The sequence below is a fragment of the Malus sylvestris genome, chromosome 4 (genome assembly GCF_916048215.2).
Source record: "Malus sylvestris chromosome 4, drMalSylv7.2, whole genome shotgun sequence".
NCBI lineage: Eukaryota > Viridiplantae > Streptophyta > Magnoliopsida > Rosales > Rosaceae > Malus > Malus sylvestris.
The window spans coordinates 10,673,953-10,689,914 of record NC_062263.1 but is presented as its reverse complement, the minus strand read 5'-3'; the positions used below and the strand labels follow the sequence as shown (position 1 = coordinate 10,689,914).

General features: G+C 37.4%; 2 protein-coding genes across 2 annotated transcripts; both read left to right on the top strand.

The window, feature by feature from the left end:
• Nucleotides 1-5,005: 5,005 nt before the first annotated feature.
• On the top strand, nt 5,006-8,103 carry LOC126619372 (uncharacterized). The gene is made up of 2 exons (XM_050287728.1): nt 5,006-5,157; nt 7,299-8,103. The coding sequence occupies exon 2, from the start codon at nt 7,333-7,335 to the stop codon at nt 7,870-7,872; it is 540 nt and encodes a 179-aa protein (XP_050143685.1). The 5' UTR covers nt 5,006-5,157; nt 7,299-7,332; the 3' UTR covers nt 7,873-8,103.
• Nucleotides 8,104-8,844: 741 nt separating this feature from the next.
• On the top strand, nt 8,845-13,924 carry LOC126619371 (uncharacterized). The gene is made up of 3 exons (XM_050287727.1): nt 8,845-9,067; nt 11,151-12,813; nt 13,397-13,924. Exons 2-3 carry the CDS (start codon nt 11,154-11,156, stop codon nt 13,750-13,752), a joined length of 2,016 nt encoding a protein of 671 aa, XP_050143684.1. The 5' UTR covers nt 8,845-9,067; nt 11,151-11,153; the 3' UTR covers nt 13,753-13,924.
• Nucleotides 13,925-15,962: the final 2,038 nt, after the last annotated feature.

Genomic DNA, 15,962 nt, shown 5'->3' with positions numbered 1-15,962 from the left:
ACAATTAATTTGGGACATTGTCATTCATGGTTTAAAGAAACAATACTGGAAATCAATTTGTATGCATATGTTTCATTCCCTCTAGCTAGTTTTTCACCATTCAAATCACCTAATTTCGTCCCTAATTTACTTTGTTTTGCAATTTGTTCAGTTTAGTTAATTTCGTCCAAAACAATTCTGCCTTCAATTAAGTGTGTTAGATTAGTTAGAAACGTGTTCAAATCTGTCCAATTTAGTGTTTTGAATCTTACTAGTCTTAAATTCATCCAAATAACTCCCTAGAGTTTGTTTTGAGTCTAATTGCTAATATTGTGTTGTTTTAAGTCAGTTTGTTCTGTTTTGAGTCATAAGAGTCTAGTTTTGTGTTTTTGAGTTTAGTTTAGTGTTTTAGAGTTTAATTTGTGTAGATTAGCAGCCCTTCTAATCCCCCGCCTAAAACGATCCCTACTTTCATATACTACAATCATAGGGTTTTAATTTGAGTGTTAGAATATTTCACATCATTAAGATATGCAACATTCCTCTCCCTATGATGCCTCAAGATGATGTGTTTTGTTGGGGCCCTAATGCAAATGGTAAGTTTTCATTTAAGTCGGCAGCGTGGATCCAAAATGGAAATTTTAATAATAATAATGTTAGTGGGCTTCTTTAGAAATATGGAAGCTTAAGATCCCTCATAAAGTTAAGATGTTTAGTTGGTTTCTTATTTTAGGAAGATTGCATACAAGAGATAAATTATCCAGGTTTGTCAACAATATTCCTTCCTCTTTCCCTATGTGCAATGATGAGGAAGAGAATAGAGCCCATTTATTCTTGAACTGTAACTTTGCAAGATTAATCTGGAATGGTCAAGTTATTCCTAACTCTATAAGGTTAAATCAAAATCTCCATTTTATTGGTTGGCATAATGATCTTGAGGCTAAGATTGATGTAGGTATGTGTGATCTTAGTAAAGCTTTACTCATTTGTTGGCAAATCTGGAAGAAACGAAACCAAGTGATATTTCAAAATAAAGTGCCAAACCATTCTTGGATTGTTAAGGCGGCAGTTAATCTTAGAAAAGAGTTTCTTGAAGCTAATAATTTAAGCCATGTAAGTCAAAATGGTAACACATCTCCCTATTGTTCTAATATTCGATGACGGCCTCCTAATGAAGGTTTTGTTAAGCTCAACTTTGATGGCTCTGTGATGGACCAAGGTGAAGCTTTTGGTTTTGTGATTAGGAATGAGGCGGGGGATCCTATTGCTGCAACGGCTAGATTTACTAGCAAAAACACGATTTCTGTTGCGGAATGCCTTACTCTGCGAGATGGCCTTTGGTTGGCTAAGGCCAAAGGTGTGTCTTGTATCATGGTGAAAGGTGATTCAAAATTGGTGATTGAGGCTATTAAGGATAACCATAACCCTTCTTGGAGACTAAAGACCATTCTTGAAGATATTCGTTGGCTGGCTAAATCGTTCTTGGAGATTAGCTGGAATCATGTCTTTAGGGAAACGAATTTTCTGGCTGATAAAGTTGGGTTTCGGCTAATTTTCATATTTGGGATAAGTCTTTTCCTATGGAAGCCTCCCAGGCTTTTCTGTTTGATTGTACACTGGTTACCCTATGGGCTTTTCTCTTTAATTTAATTCCTTTTTCTATAAAAAGAAAAGTTCAACCCCTTTATTATACTATGACTCGATCTGTTCTTGATAGGCGACAAGTTGGACTTAGGCACATTCCTTGCGCTTTTCCACAAAGTAGTTTGGATTTAAGGATTCCAGCATTTTCCAATTTAGTCTGTTCTTTAGTATACAAGTTTGGCATTGTTATGACCTAGACCAAGATGATGGCTTTAGTTCCGTAAGGCATGGAAAATGGAGTTTCTCCAGTTGATTCCCACTCGGTAATGTGATATGTCCATAGAACTCAAGATAATTCCTCTGTCTACTTACCCTTCTTTTGCTCAAGTCTTTTCTCCAAGCATTGGATGATCGTTTTGTCTGAAGCTTCCACTTGGCCATTACTCCAAGAGTATCGTGTAGTGGAACTAAGATGGAGGATTTTGAGTTCTTTGTACCAGTCTGTGACTTTGCAAATCATTGTTGGAGAATGGTGTGTGAAATGTTGAATCAGTAGTTGAAATTTTTCCGAACAAAAGATTTGACCACTGCACTAGTACCGAGACAAAGGCTTTGCTTCGAATCATTTAGATAAGTAATCTATTGTTACTATAAGGTATACTTTGTTTCCTTAGCCTTATTGAGTTCTTCTGCATGCTGATGATTCATTGGTGCATAAGATGAAAAACTACCAGGTTGCTGTAGCGTTACGCCTGAATCGCCAGTTTCACAATTCTGAGAGATCGAGCCGAAGCGCTATTAAAGGTATGTAAAGTAGTCTTACTCTTTTTATCTTCCCAGTTGTTTCTTTAATGACGAAGCTAACTCTAGATCTGTTATCTATTAGCACTCGATTGACCATTGCGTTTGAGATCTGAATGCACATCTTCCAAATCTTGATCGAAGAACATCAAGATGTTGGACTCAATCGGAAAAAGTTTGTTGATGGAAGCTAGCATCCTCGGTTTTTTGAATGCGGTTTTTCTCTCATTTCTGGTATTGTCAGATGTTTTTGCTTTTCGTAGATGCAGTTGACATTTAGTGTTCGTTTCTTCACCGACCTTTGGTTATCATACTATTCCAAATCATGTCTAGGCTTTTTACGAGAAGTTTTGGAAGTCCGGCCATGTCGTTTCTCATAGGTTTGGGGTCAGCAATTTTCGTTAGGGTCAACATGAGTGTTGTCACAGTTGGTTGTTCTTCTGGAATTGTGGTATTCAAGTCCTCAAATATGAAAACAACATCTTCTAGAGCTTCCACGAAAAGTTTGTTGACAAGTTTTGATCAATTCTCTACCTAAAAAGCCATCGAGATCTCACAAAGTTTGTTGACAGAGGCATTGATCCTCATCAAGCTTCCCAAATCTAGTGCATGATAGGGGTAACTTCATTGTCAAGGCCTCGTTGTCTCCTAGTGTGACAAAAGTGTACGGATCTTGATTGCTTCCTCAATAGGAATTGGTACATGCATTCACTAAACTATATAAACTATTTGAACTAGACATGATGTGGTAGAGTGATTAGGACGGGGAAATATGAGGTACTAGCATTCATTGAACTATCTAAAGTACCAATTCTTGGAATCAAAATCACATTCCACCGCAGACAGAGGAGTTACACAAATCCGACTACTTGTAAAAGAACAAACAACAAAGATAAAACTTGGGTACATGTGAGGTACTGGCCAAAGGATCTCCGACAGTCAAGTTAGTAAGCAATATAAGACTCAAATAGTAGGCAAGAGAATAGAGTATGTGATAATTAATTGCATTACCATAGATGAACCTTAGATGAGTGTATTTATATTAGTCGAGATAGAGGCCTTTTAGGATATGGAATCCGTATTAAACTAGGAGAATCCAAGAGGATATTTAAGATTAGATATTGTGTTCCTTTAGAGTATGATTACTGGCGGCAGATGCCAATCCCTAAATTATAAGAATCTCCAAGAATATTGGAAACTAGTATGATCCCCAATCAAATCAAGTTGCCTACTTTTTTGGAGCTTAGCTGGATGTGGTGGCATCACTGGCTTGTTTGATCAACTCAATCTAACTGGAGTTGTTGAGTTCATGACTAGACTTCTGAGGTATTGTATTCTGATCCATCTTACTCCGGCCTAGAATATCATGGTCCCCCATATTTCATTGATTATGTTAAAAAAAAAAAAAGACAAAAATTGGCAATGATACATGGCTAATTAGTAAAGATTATATTGACCTTTGACTAAATAATCTTACTAATTATCTATATGATTTTGTTATGATTCAATCTAAATCATTTCAAGTAAGAAAAATAGTAAATCTATGATGCTAGGGATACTAGATACTGCAGACTTTTTAACTGTTGATCCTTAATTTATTATTTATTTTTAAATAAAGATCTAGCGGTTAAAATTCCTAGAATATGGCATACTTCAGGGAACCATAGAAAATCCGTATCACCAAATCTCTCTATCAAGGTAGCTCAGCCTAGGCCTAAATCAAAATAAGTAGGCGGGTACATGCATTGTTTCAGTTTACCTATTTGATTGTAAGTAGTGTAAATCCAACATTATGGGACGTTACACGTACTTATAATGAGTTAGGATACTACTCATGCTGTGGTGGAACCTCAACTTCCTTTATAGCATCAAAGTAGGTTAACTAACGTGTTGAGCCCAACGACCCATGTGCTACCACATCATCAAGTAAGTGTTATGCTTAAATGACCTCAAGCGTGATGAGACGCATTGAGAGTGGTGAATCTCACATCGAGAAATCAAGGAATCTTATATGTGCTTATAAGGAGTGCTTGGTTTCTACACATATTCGACACGTATGATGCCTTTTTGTTTTATTTTTTATTTTTTTTCACTTATGTGTTAGTGATGAAGAAGAGTGGATGATGGACAATAGGAAAGTTGCTGAAAATATGTACAAGTACACACATGAAAACTAAAAACCAAAATTTATTTTAAGATGTTTTCACTTTCAAGATTTTGTTTTGATTGATTCCTCCTTATTCTTCCCTTGTATCCCATCATCCTTCTTCATCCCTCATTTCTCCAATATACATTCTTCATATCTCAATCACCAAAAAAAAAAAAAAAAAAAAAAAAAAAAAGCCTAACTTACTGGTTATCAAACAAGTACTACCAAAATTTCATCAGCATTCCTTCGCATGCAAATGTTCACTTGCGATTTCATTAATTTGAAGTAAATAATAATGCTTTTGGATTTGCCAATAACAGTTTTGAAACAAAAAATTGAAGTAAATAGGCGTACCCATGAATTAATCCGGGCTTGTTATTTGATCCAGCCCAACCCAAAATTACTTCAGTCAAATTGGGCCAGCCTCCAAATCCAGGCCCTGTACTCTATTCTGCCCGCTCAAAATTAACAGGAATTTACAGTTCCTCCCCAAAACTTGACGCGTAGTTACAATTCCGCCCACTCTCTTACTCTCCGCGAGGTCTGTTGTTTCACCGATGCCCGTATCGAGCAGAAGAAAGTGCGGCCCAAAGCGCCTATAGAGCGCCCTTCGTCGTATTGTCTTCCTCCAGAGGCACAGCCAGGTTCGCCTTCTTCTTCTTTCTTCCTTTCGTGGATCAATCTTTCGTCGATTTAGGGTTTTTTGTCGCTTCACAGTTTGTTCTGGGATCGTTCGTTTAGGGTTTTGCATATTTGGCCTGCAAGCTGTTTGATTAAATGCCTCAAAGAAGTATCTGACGAATCAGTTGGGTTTTTTTGCTCCTTTTTGGTCTGTTGAAATTTCTGTGGGTTTAGTTTTTAATTGCTTTTCGTCTAATGTGTGTAATGTTGTGGCAATTTTTGACATGAATTTGATGCTGTGGAGATTTTGGGTCGATACGTATATACTAGGCTGTCTGTTGTTTGCGCTGCAATTGTTTGTAAAATTTTCGGGGTTGAAATATAGTTGCTTTTAGGGCCCTTGAGGCTTACGGAAATTGTGGTCTCTGATTTCACTTCTCGACTAGTATTAAGCATTACTGGGTGGCCATATTGATGTTTGTGGTTATACAAATCATAATTCTCATAGGAAACAGGTGAATGTAGACCACTATTTTTCTTATTCGGGAAATGCAGGGACTGGCTTACCCATATTAATGCGACTTGAATTCAGTTGAACAAAAGTGATATGGTCCACCTTATCTTTACCCGTGTTTTGCTTCCTGAGTTTGAAACCAGTTACAGTTTAGGGAGTTTGAAACCTATTGGTTACACATTATGGATTAATAAGTGCCCAAAAAGATTGGGATAGAAAGTTTTAACTGTCAAGATTTGTTCTCTATTGTATTTTAGTCTTCCATACTTGCATGTTAGTACTCTTCAAGTATAATTATTCCGTTTGTCATAGATATATTTGCTCAAGCTATACTCTTTTTGTTTGTAATATTACGCTTGGAAATTTGAAAAGGAGGAAAAAAGTTAACAAGATGTCAAATAGTTTGTTCTGTTTGAGTTGTGTGTATTTTGTCTTTTGTTGTCTCACTTGCACTTATATATAAACTTAAGTTGATGTCATTACATGCCGTGGATAAGATATGTTATTGTGGTGATAGGTTTCTTTTTCATTTGTAACTTTTTGTTGATTAAACCCCCCAAATGAGTCTAATGTTATCAGAACTTGAGGTTGAATATCTTCTATATGTAAATAAGATATCTTTATAAAAGAGTCTTTTCAAACTTTAGGAGGACATTGGAGTACGTAATCTCTATATCGGCAATAAACAGTTGAAGTAAACCTTGTCTGCTGGAAAGTGTATGAACTAAGACGCCACGACTTAGGATTGCTTAGAGATTTGGGAGATGGGATTTCTTCAAAATCCACGGAAGTCCATTGTACGTATCATGTCATAATACATCTGTCTGGCCAATGAAGATATAACCATTAAAATTCGGCAACTGATTTCTTGTTTTACTTTGTTGAATTGGCTTTATTCTCTTGAATTTGATCTTGGATTTTACATTTCAATATTTGTTATGCGTGCAGCATAATTTGTGCAGGTTTAGAGATACCTTGAATCGCAATGGTATAGTTACATTTGAACTTTAATAAGTTTGTCATTTTTTCTCTGGTGTTTTATAATAATGTGTGTGCACAACTGGCTGTTGAATTTCATCCAAGCATGGGGCTGAGGGTCCTCAATTACTCGTATCCTACTGCCATTGTCCTTAGCGTTCGTGAGGTGAAGGGAATTACATAGCTATCAAATGTACGATTTGTGTATCTTTCAAACAATTTAAAGTTTTCGACCAATGAAATCACTCAGCTGGCTGACCAACCCAGATATATATAAGATTTGAAAAAAAATATAGGGTTAGTGTTTCACATTTGAAATTTCAAGTATGCAGGAGTTGTGTTCGATTTTAATATCCTTATCCGAGGGTTAGTGTTTCACATTTGAAATTTCAAGTATGCGGGAGTTGTGTTGGATTCTAATATCCTTATCCGACCCTATTGGTCAAAATCTCTTGCTATCTTCACACATGAATGTGGGCCCAAGGCCAGAATATGTACATTTCTGCTAGTTCTTAATTTAAATTGTTGTTTTCCTTTTCAATTTCTGACAGAACTCATCTTCATCTCTCAAATTCTAGAGTTTGTTGCAGCAATGTTTCACAGTTATTGGCTCTCTTTCGATAGTCATTTTATTTAGGTTCTAATTGGGCACAATTGCATAAATATTTCCAGCCTTCCAGGAATCCTATCAGGGAACTGTCCCACCATGGATAATTTTAGTATTCAGATTAGCTCCAATCTGGTTAATAAGCTTGTTGAGGATGCTGAGAAGTCAAAGAGGAAACCTAGAAGAACTAAAAAGGCAACACGAGAGCGTCCACAGCCCCAAGCGAAGATAACTCAGAAGCAGGGTTCTGATGACTCTGAAACACTCAAGGGGCCAGGTGCTAAAGGATGGCCTTTTCAGTCTCCTCTATTCGTGCCTGTAACGCCTCCTTCACAGTCACCCTATGAGGAGCTTGATGCCATCAGATCTGTTCTGCAAGAGAGCGAGAGGGTTGTGGAGCAGTTGCAGAAGCAGGAGGAGAACATGCTGCAGGAAGTGACACAAAAAGCCAAGGAACTTCGTGATAAGGAGTTCAAGCTTCCATTCCAGAAGCCTATGCCCTGCTCAAATGAAAAAGATGCTTGCTTGTCTTGCTACAAGGAGCATGCCGACAACCCTCTGAAATGTGCCGGTGTTGTTACAAGTTTTGAAAATTGCGCTCGCAGAATTAGGCAGCAAGTGGGTTCAGCAGAGAAGTAATTAAGTATAGAGATTTTCAGGTCATATACTCGATTGCAAGCCGATTTCCAAGATTTTGGTAGTACAAAATAAACCAGACACTAATTAGTGCCATGTTCTTATACTGTCATCACATTTCTGTTGATTCTTCAACTTTACATATGCCGAAACTGCTGCTAATTCACGAGAACAAGTGAAATGTCCACGATTTTAGACATGTCTATCACAAATTTACAAGTTTTTGTATTCAAATCAAGCATTCTTCCCCGCGTTAAGATCGTGTGAAAGGTATACTGGATCTTGATACTGAGCATGGATTGCTCATCAATTGTGTATGGTAACATCTACTGATTCAGCCGTTTATAGGACGTATGCTGTCCAATTTTATCCGAGGAGGATGAAATCCACTCTTCCTTATTCAGAGCCACTCAATCATCATTCTAAAAACCCATTTGGTGTTGGTTGCCTACTCAACCTTAGTGCCCTCTCGCGATTTCTTCCACTCTTTTATAATTAGCCAATTTCCCCATTGAACTTTAACATCAACTAATTACCCCATGAACTTTCATAAATAGCCAGTTTCCCCCTTCACGGTAGATTTTAAAAACTTTCATCCAATTTTTCATCTATTTTGATCACACGGACAATATATGACAACTATATGGGGACAAAAAGAATGGAAAATTCGATTGATGAAAATTTTTAAAATCAATGGAAAATGCTAGGGTGGAAATTGTTATTTATAAAATTTTAAGAGGGCTAACCGGCTAAAGTTAAAGTTCAGAGGGAAAATTGGCTACTTATAAAAGTTCAGGAGGGTAATCGTTTAAAATTAAAGTTCAAGATGGAAGTTGACAGCTCTATACAAGTTCGGAGGAAAAACCAAGAAATACATCTTCAAAAGAATTGAAAAAAAAAAAGAAAGAAAAAAAGAAAGAAAAAAATAGCAAAGAAATAGAAAGGTAGAAATGTTTTCACAGTTCAAACTTCAGAGTACAACTGTGAGAAAATAAAGGACACGAGCAAATCATGTGCAACGGTGTTAGTTCTATGCCTTTTCCTCGGTCAAGGGCCAAGCGAAGACCACTGATTTATCGCCGTGGTTTTTCATTTCCTCGGCACTCTTCCTGCATCCTTCCCTCCAAAATCGCCGATCCCAGTTTGCAGGTTCCGACCGCTCCGGTGTTCTCGCTTTCAGACCATATTATACAACCAGGTGCCCTCTCTCTCCTCTCTCTCTTCTCTCTCTCTCTAAGTCTAAATTCCGATTAACAAGATGAACTAATATAACTTAGTTGCTTAAGCTCAATAAAAATAAATAAATGTTTATTTAGTTACTGAACTTTTGAATACTTATTTACAAGTTAGGTTGCTGTTTTGGATTAACATATTGGTCGGTTGGAACGAATGATTTTGTGAGTTACTGGGAAAATTAACGTATAGAGGAAGATATAGCTGAAAGAAAAAGACATGAATCCACTGCGGCCCAGACCCCTGGCGGTTAGGGTCTTCTGTTCAATGTACTGCGTCCCTTGTTCAAAACCTCCCTAATATATATTAGTGTAGAATATCGCTTGTAATAAACAAAAGACATGAACCCAATTTGATGTTAACTACATTGACATGTTTGGGAATTGAGGAGAAAATCAAGAAGAAACGATGAACAGAAGGATGAACACAGAGATCTTAGAAAGAGAGAGTTTAGAGAGAGAAATATGATTTGTATTAACTGAGAGAATGAAGATTACACACTTTGTTTTTTTACTAGTAAGCCTAACAACTCTAACCAAATACTAACAAACTTGCTAACTATAATTCTAACCATATTGCTGACTTGTACCCTTAATACTCCCCCTCAATCTCAACCGGGGAAACCCAGTTTGAGATTGGAAGAACATCTGCGATCACTGCTATGAAACCAGAAAACAGAACACAGAGTTGAACCATCTGCAATCTTGCAAGTTTGAGATAGCCATATGGAACTTTCCTCTGGTTTTTGTACCTGCAACCTGTCCTGCCTTTGCCCCCTTACCAAAAACACCATTTAGCCATGCTGCTCCAGCGGTCGCATACCTGCTTGTTTTGACAGCTGACCCCGTATCATGCAATTTTCTCTCTGTTGCAAATATTGCTGCCATTGTTTAATCTGAGACATGAACCCCAAACAGATCATATAGAATTCACACCAACACTGCATAAAATTTCATTGACCCAAAAACACAAACACCGTATGTGCAGAATTCAAGAAACAAAGAAATGTAACGACCTGATTCCAACAGTGCCACCAGAAAAGATTACACACTTTGTTTTTATAGTAGCAAGCCTAACAACTCTAACTGTATTTCTAACTGTATTGCTGACTTGTACCCTTAATATTTGAATGTAAGCTTGTGCTATAGAATTTGAATAAGTTAGAAAAACTAAAAGAGGATGTATGTTGCCACTCAGTACTATGGTTTGGTGGTATTCCTCTTTAAGTGAGAGGTTTTGGAATCGAATCTCGTGGATAACGAATTTGATATCAAATTAGGTTGCTCATTGTGTGGCTTAGCCGAACTCTATCTCCCCTTAGTGTAAAATTTATCTTTGTACTAAAAAAAAAAAAAAGAAGAGAGGATATGTGTTGCCTATAATGTGTAGAATTCTGCGGCATAAAATTGAAGAATTTGATGCCTAAAGATTCAGGGTAAGTACTTCATTGAAATGCAGAGTTTGTTTTATTGGGATGGATTGTAACTGAGTGAGATATTAGAGTTCCCAAGTTGATCATTGTGACAAAAGAATGTGTAACAAATTGCGCATATTTAACTGGCATTGTACTCTATTACTTGACTTCGTTTGTATGGATATGGTACAGAGGTGGGACTTCTTCCATGTGAATTTCTTGTTTTAGTTGCTTATACAGAAAATAAATGAACAAACAAACAAAAAGTTGCGAAGATGCATTTGCTATTAGTGGTGTTTCAGTTCAAACTTAGATAATGGAAACGAGGAATGAGGTTGTAAAGTTAGTGAAACCTTAGGTATAAATGGATACTTGGATTGAATTAGCGATTTAGCATGCTTAGGTGCTTTCCTTTTACCATGTAACAATGATTGATAAACAATTGTCGGGAGATCTAGGTAACGGCAAGTAGGTGTTTGAATATAGAATGTCATTCTGGAAGACAGTTCAAACTAATTGTTTTCTTCTTCTCTTGCATCAAATTATTGCCTTTATAGGACAATTACTGCAATGTATTGTAACATATGTATTCATTTCAATGGAAATAATAGTTATTGGATTTTTGTTGTCAAAGATAATGGTTCGTGGAAGAGATGCATGTTGGGAACACTGTGTCCTGGTTGATGCAACAAAGCAGAAGGTTAGGTGTAATTATTGTCAACGGGAGTTCAGTGGAGGCGTATACAGGATGAAGTTTCACTTAGCTCAAATTAAAAACAAAGATATAGTCCCCTGCACAGAAGTTCCGACTGATGTGCGAGATAACATTTTAAGCATAATAAGCACTCCCAAGAAACAGAAAACTCCCAAGAAACCAAGGGTTGATAAGGCACTTGCAGCCAATGGTCAACAGAATAGCTCCTCTGCTAGTGGTGGCTTCCATCCTAATGATGGGACTAGCGGACAGAACGGAAGCACATCCCCGTCTTTGTTGTTTCCCTGCCCTTCACCAGCGGCACACCTAGAAGTGGGTGATGCTCAAAAGCAAAAGAAGGATGTTGCTGATAAAAAAATTGCTGTTTTTTTCTTCCACAATTCTGTCCCTTTTAGTGCTGCTAAATCCATATATTATCAGGAAATGGTGGATGCTGTAGCAGAGTGTGGGGTGGACTACAAAGCCCCAAGCTACGAAAGCCTACGATCTTCTCTTCTGGAAAAAGTCAAAGGTGATATACATGATTGCTGCAAGAAATACAGAGATGAATGGAAAGAAACAGGGTGCACTATATTATGTGATAGCTGGTCTGATGGTAGGAACAAATCACTTGTAATATTCTCGGTTACATATCCGAAGGGAACTCTGTTTCTGAAGTCAGTTGATGTATCGGGTCATGAAGACGATGCTACTTACTTGTTTGAGCTAATTGAGTCTGTTGTCTTGGAGGTTGGTGTTGAGAATGTTGTGCAAGTTATAACGAATACTACTGCCAGTTATGTTTACGCAGGAAGACTTCTTATGGCCAAGTACAACTCATTGTTTTGGTCTCCTTGTGCGTCTTATTGTATTAATAAGATGCTGGAGGATATCGGTAAACAGGAGTGGGTGGCTACAGTTCTGGAAGAGGCAAAGACCATCGCTAGGTTCATATACAGTCATCCATGGACTTTGAGTACGATGAGAAAATTCACTGGTGGAATGGAATTGCTAAGGCCAAAAATTACTAGATTCGTGACTAATTTCCTCACCTTGAGGTCCATTGTGATTCAGGAGGACAATCTAAAGCACATGTTTTCCTTGTCTTCAGTATATAGTAGACACCCCGAGGCTCAAGCTATTAAGTCGTTGTTGTATTTAGAGAGATTTTGGAAGCATGCACGAGAAGCTGTGAGTATTTCTGAACAGCTACTTAAAATCCTTAGGGTTGTTGACGGGGATATGCCAGCTATGGGGTACATGTATGAAGGAATAGAGAGGGCAAAAGTTGCAATAAGGACCCATTATAAGGGTATCGAAGAGAAATATATGCTGATCTGGGATATAATTGATCAGAGATGGAATATGCAGCTTCACTCGTCCTTGCATGCAGCGGCAGCCTCCCTTAACCCTTCGGTATTCTACAATCCAAACTTTAAGATTGATTTAAGGATGAGAAATGGATTTCAAGAAACTATGTTGAGGATGGCTACCACACATGACGATAGAATGGAAGTAACAAAAGAACATCCTATGTATGTTAATGCACTAGGTGCTTTTGGGACGGATTTTGCAATCATGGGAAGGACACTGAATTCCCCAGGTCTGTAAACTTGCAATTATTATCAAAGTACTAATAAAACAAAAAAATTTGAAGCATGTTCTGGTTATATAATTATGGTTGCCAACATAATGCAATTTGACTACTTATGGCCTACTTGATTACTATTTCGTTTTTTGTTGTTTGTTTTTATTTCTGTGTTAAGTGAAACAGGTCTGACAGACCAATTTTGAGTGCTGAACATTTACTTTCTCAGTTCCCCTTTAAGGGCTAGTTCGTGATGCTTCTAGAATGGCGTTAAGCTATCTAACAGAAAAAAGTGCTTTTGATTACGTTTGGTATAAAGACTAAAAAAATTCTTTTGTTTTATAGAATCTCTTTATAGAGAAGCACTTTCCAAGTGCTTTTCAAAAATTCAACTTGTTTCTAAGAAAAGGACTTCTTGTAAAAGCATTTATAAGCACTAGTGTTTCCCATAACAGTCCCAAACGAGCTTTAAGACTGATTAATGGTCCTTTTCTTCTCCAATCATCTGTCTTAGGACAGTAGCTCTTCTTTGTTATTTTGGTCTATAATTGTTCAAAAACGTGGGGTATGTATCTAACATTTCGTCATACATTTACAGGAGATTGGTGGGCAGGTTATGGCTATGAAATTCCCACAATCCAGAGATGTGCGATACGGATACTGAGCCAACCATGTAGCTCCCATTGGTGCTGTTGGAACTGGACCACCTTCGAGAGCATGCACAGCAAGAAACGCAACCGACGAGAGCTGGAAATTTTCAATGATCTGGTTTTCGTACACTGCAACCTTTGGTTGCAGTCTATTTATCACCACAGAGATGAGAAATGCAAACCCATTGCGTTTGATGAAGTAGATGTAAGTTCTCAATGGCCTACTGAGTTGGATTCTTCTGCCCCACTTTTGGATGATTCATGGCTCGACAACTTACCCCTTGAATGTAGAGGTAGTCCCTAAAATTGTTGAGGGAGAAAAAGCGAAGTACTATATATATGTATATTCATATACGCATGTATATAATGTGTGTTTTTGATTAGGTAATTTTTTATGATATTGTAAGTGATTTCCGCACATACCTTTATTTGTTTATGTTCATGGATTATCATTTATATAGGGTTTTAACAACAAATGGTCCATGAAATTGACTTATTCTATTAAGATGGTCTCTGAAATTAAAAATTAATCAATGTAGTCCTTGAAAATAAGTGTCGTCAATTAATGTGGTTCTTCCGTCACGTGGATTAAAAAAATTAAATAATAAAAAAAACAATTTTATCTTTTTTTTATATAGTTGAAAACTTGAAAAAAAAATTAAAATTGTCTTCTGACTCGTGCCGTGGCCGGCGAGGCTAAGACAATGTTTTTCTCGTGCGCGGATTCAGAGTTGGTGGAGTTGTTTGTGGGAAGTGAGGGCGTCGAGAGTGCTGGACTTGTTCGAGAAGGCCAAGTTGAAAGCGCCGGGTATTGTGTTCATTGATGAGATAGATGAGGTGGGGAGGCAGAATCACCCTCCACCACGACGATCTTCCGACGGCCTCTACTCCTAGCAATCCAAATGGCATTCCGCCTAAGGATCTGGCGCCAGCAATCACCGGGTCACCGTGTTCATTCCTGATGATGAAGCCAGCCGCCGCGTTCGAAAAACCCAATTATGAGTCCAGAACAAAATGTTCCTCCTATTTCCCACGATCCATCTCATCCCTTCAATAATGGATCTTGCATTCAGAATTCCTTTTCGGGCTGCAGATTGATTTTGTCTAACCTCTGCCTCCATAAAGCATTCCCGCCTCAAATATTTCTGCTTAAGATTTACTCTACCAGCTTTAGAGAGGGTATTGGCTTTCCCGCTAGTTTATTTTTTATTCTTAACATTATATCCTTTGTATTCATAGGATCTTTCTAACATATGATGTTATTAATTCTTAAGTATTTCCCAATTGTAGTTTTGTGCTGGATTTGAATAATATTGACAATATCATTTCAGATCTGATTAGTAGTATTCTTCAAAAACATAGAGGGACGATTTATTAAAATTTATCTTCGTTGATGGCAGAGTTAAAATCCTGCGGGTTAGTCACTATGCCCAATATTGGTACTACATTCTCTATCTTAATAGCATGAAATCCATATACATATCTACTTTACGAAAATTATTTTCTGTAAATTTGTTTTTCATTATACAAAAATACAACGGCGTCCCAACCTCGCCGGTACCAGGTGGGCCCACTAAAACACGATTTTATTTTATTTTTTCTTTTTTAAGTTTTTAATTATGTCAGAGATAAAATCGTTTTTTTATTATTTATTTTTTTTTTTATCTATATGAAAATATTTAATTTGACACACTCCGAACCAGAAAGTCCAGTAGAACTCCGAATTGAACTGTGCTAGCCGACACCTGGAAGGTGACGAAGCCATAAAGTGTAGTGATGAGGAAAAATGTGAATAAATTTTAAACCTAAAAGTGCCTAAATACGAGAGTGCGCTGGGAGTGGGAATGAACCCATTTCACATGTGATGTCAGAGCATAAGTAAAGTACAGTATAGTGGATTGAGGATCATACCAATGAAGATAATCTCCAATACCAAGATTTGCCACGAATCTTCGTCGATAAGAAAGCTCAGCTAATAAAACCTGGAGGAATGAAAAACAAACCAGAGTGAGTGGGCCTGAAAACAAAGTTTTAATAAAGATTTCTAAACGTTATAACCCCTCGTTGTAAAACCTGTTTAGTTTCCAGAAAATCATACTACGTATAAGTATGAATTGTATACTAACAGTAAAGCCAGAAGTATACCACGACACTGCATCTCATCAGCAATATAAATAATTAAGTGCTTAATAATCCATACTAGCACGCAAGTCGGAGTCACCTGATGTGACCTGTATGACTGCACCCATATCTCATTAATCAACGTTAGCATATAAGTCGGAGTCACCTATAGTGACCTGTACGACTCACCCATATCTCATCAATCAATGCTAGCACGTAAGTTGGAGTCACCTATAGTGACTTGTACAACTCACCCATATCTCATCAATCAATGTACGTCGGAGTCACCTATAGTGACCTGTATGACTCACTCATATATCATCAATCAATGCTAGCACGTAAGTCGGAATCACTTATAGTGACATGTACGACTCACCCATATCTCATCAATCA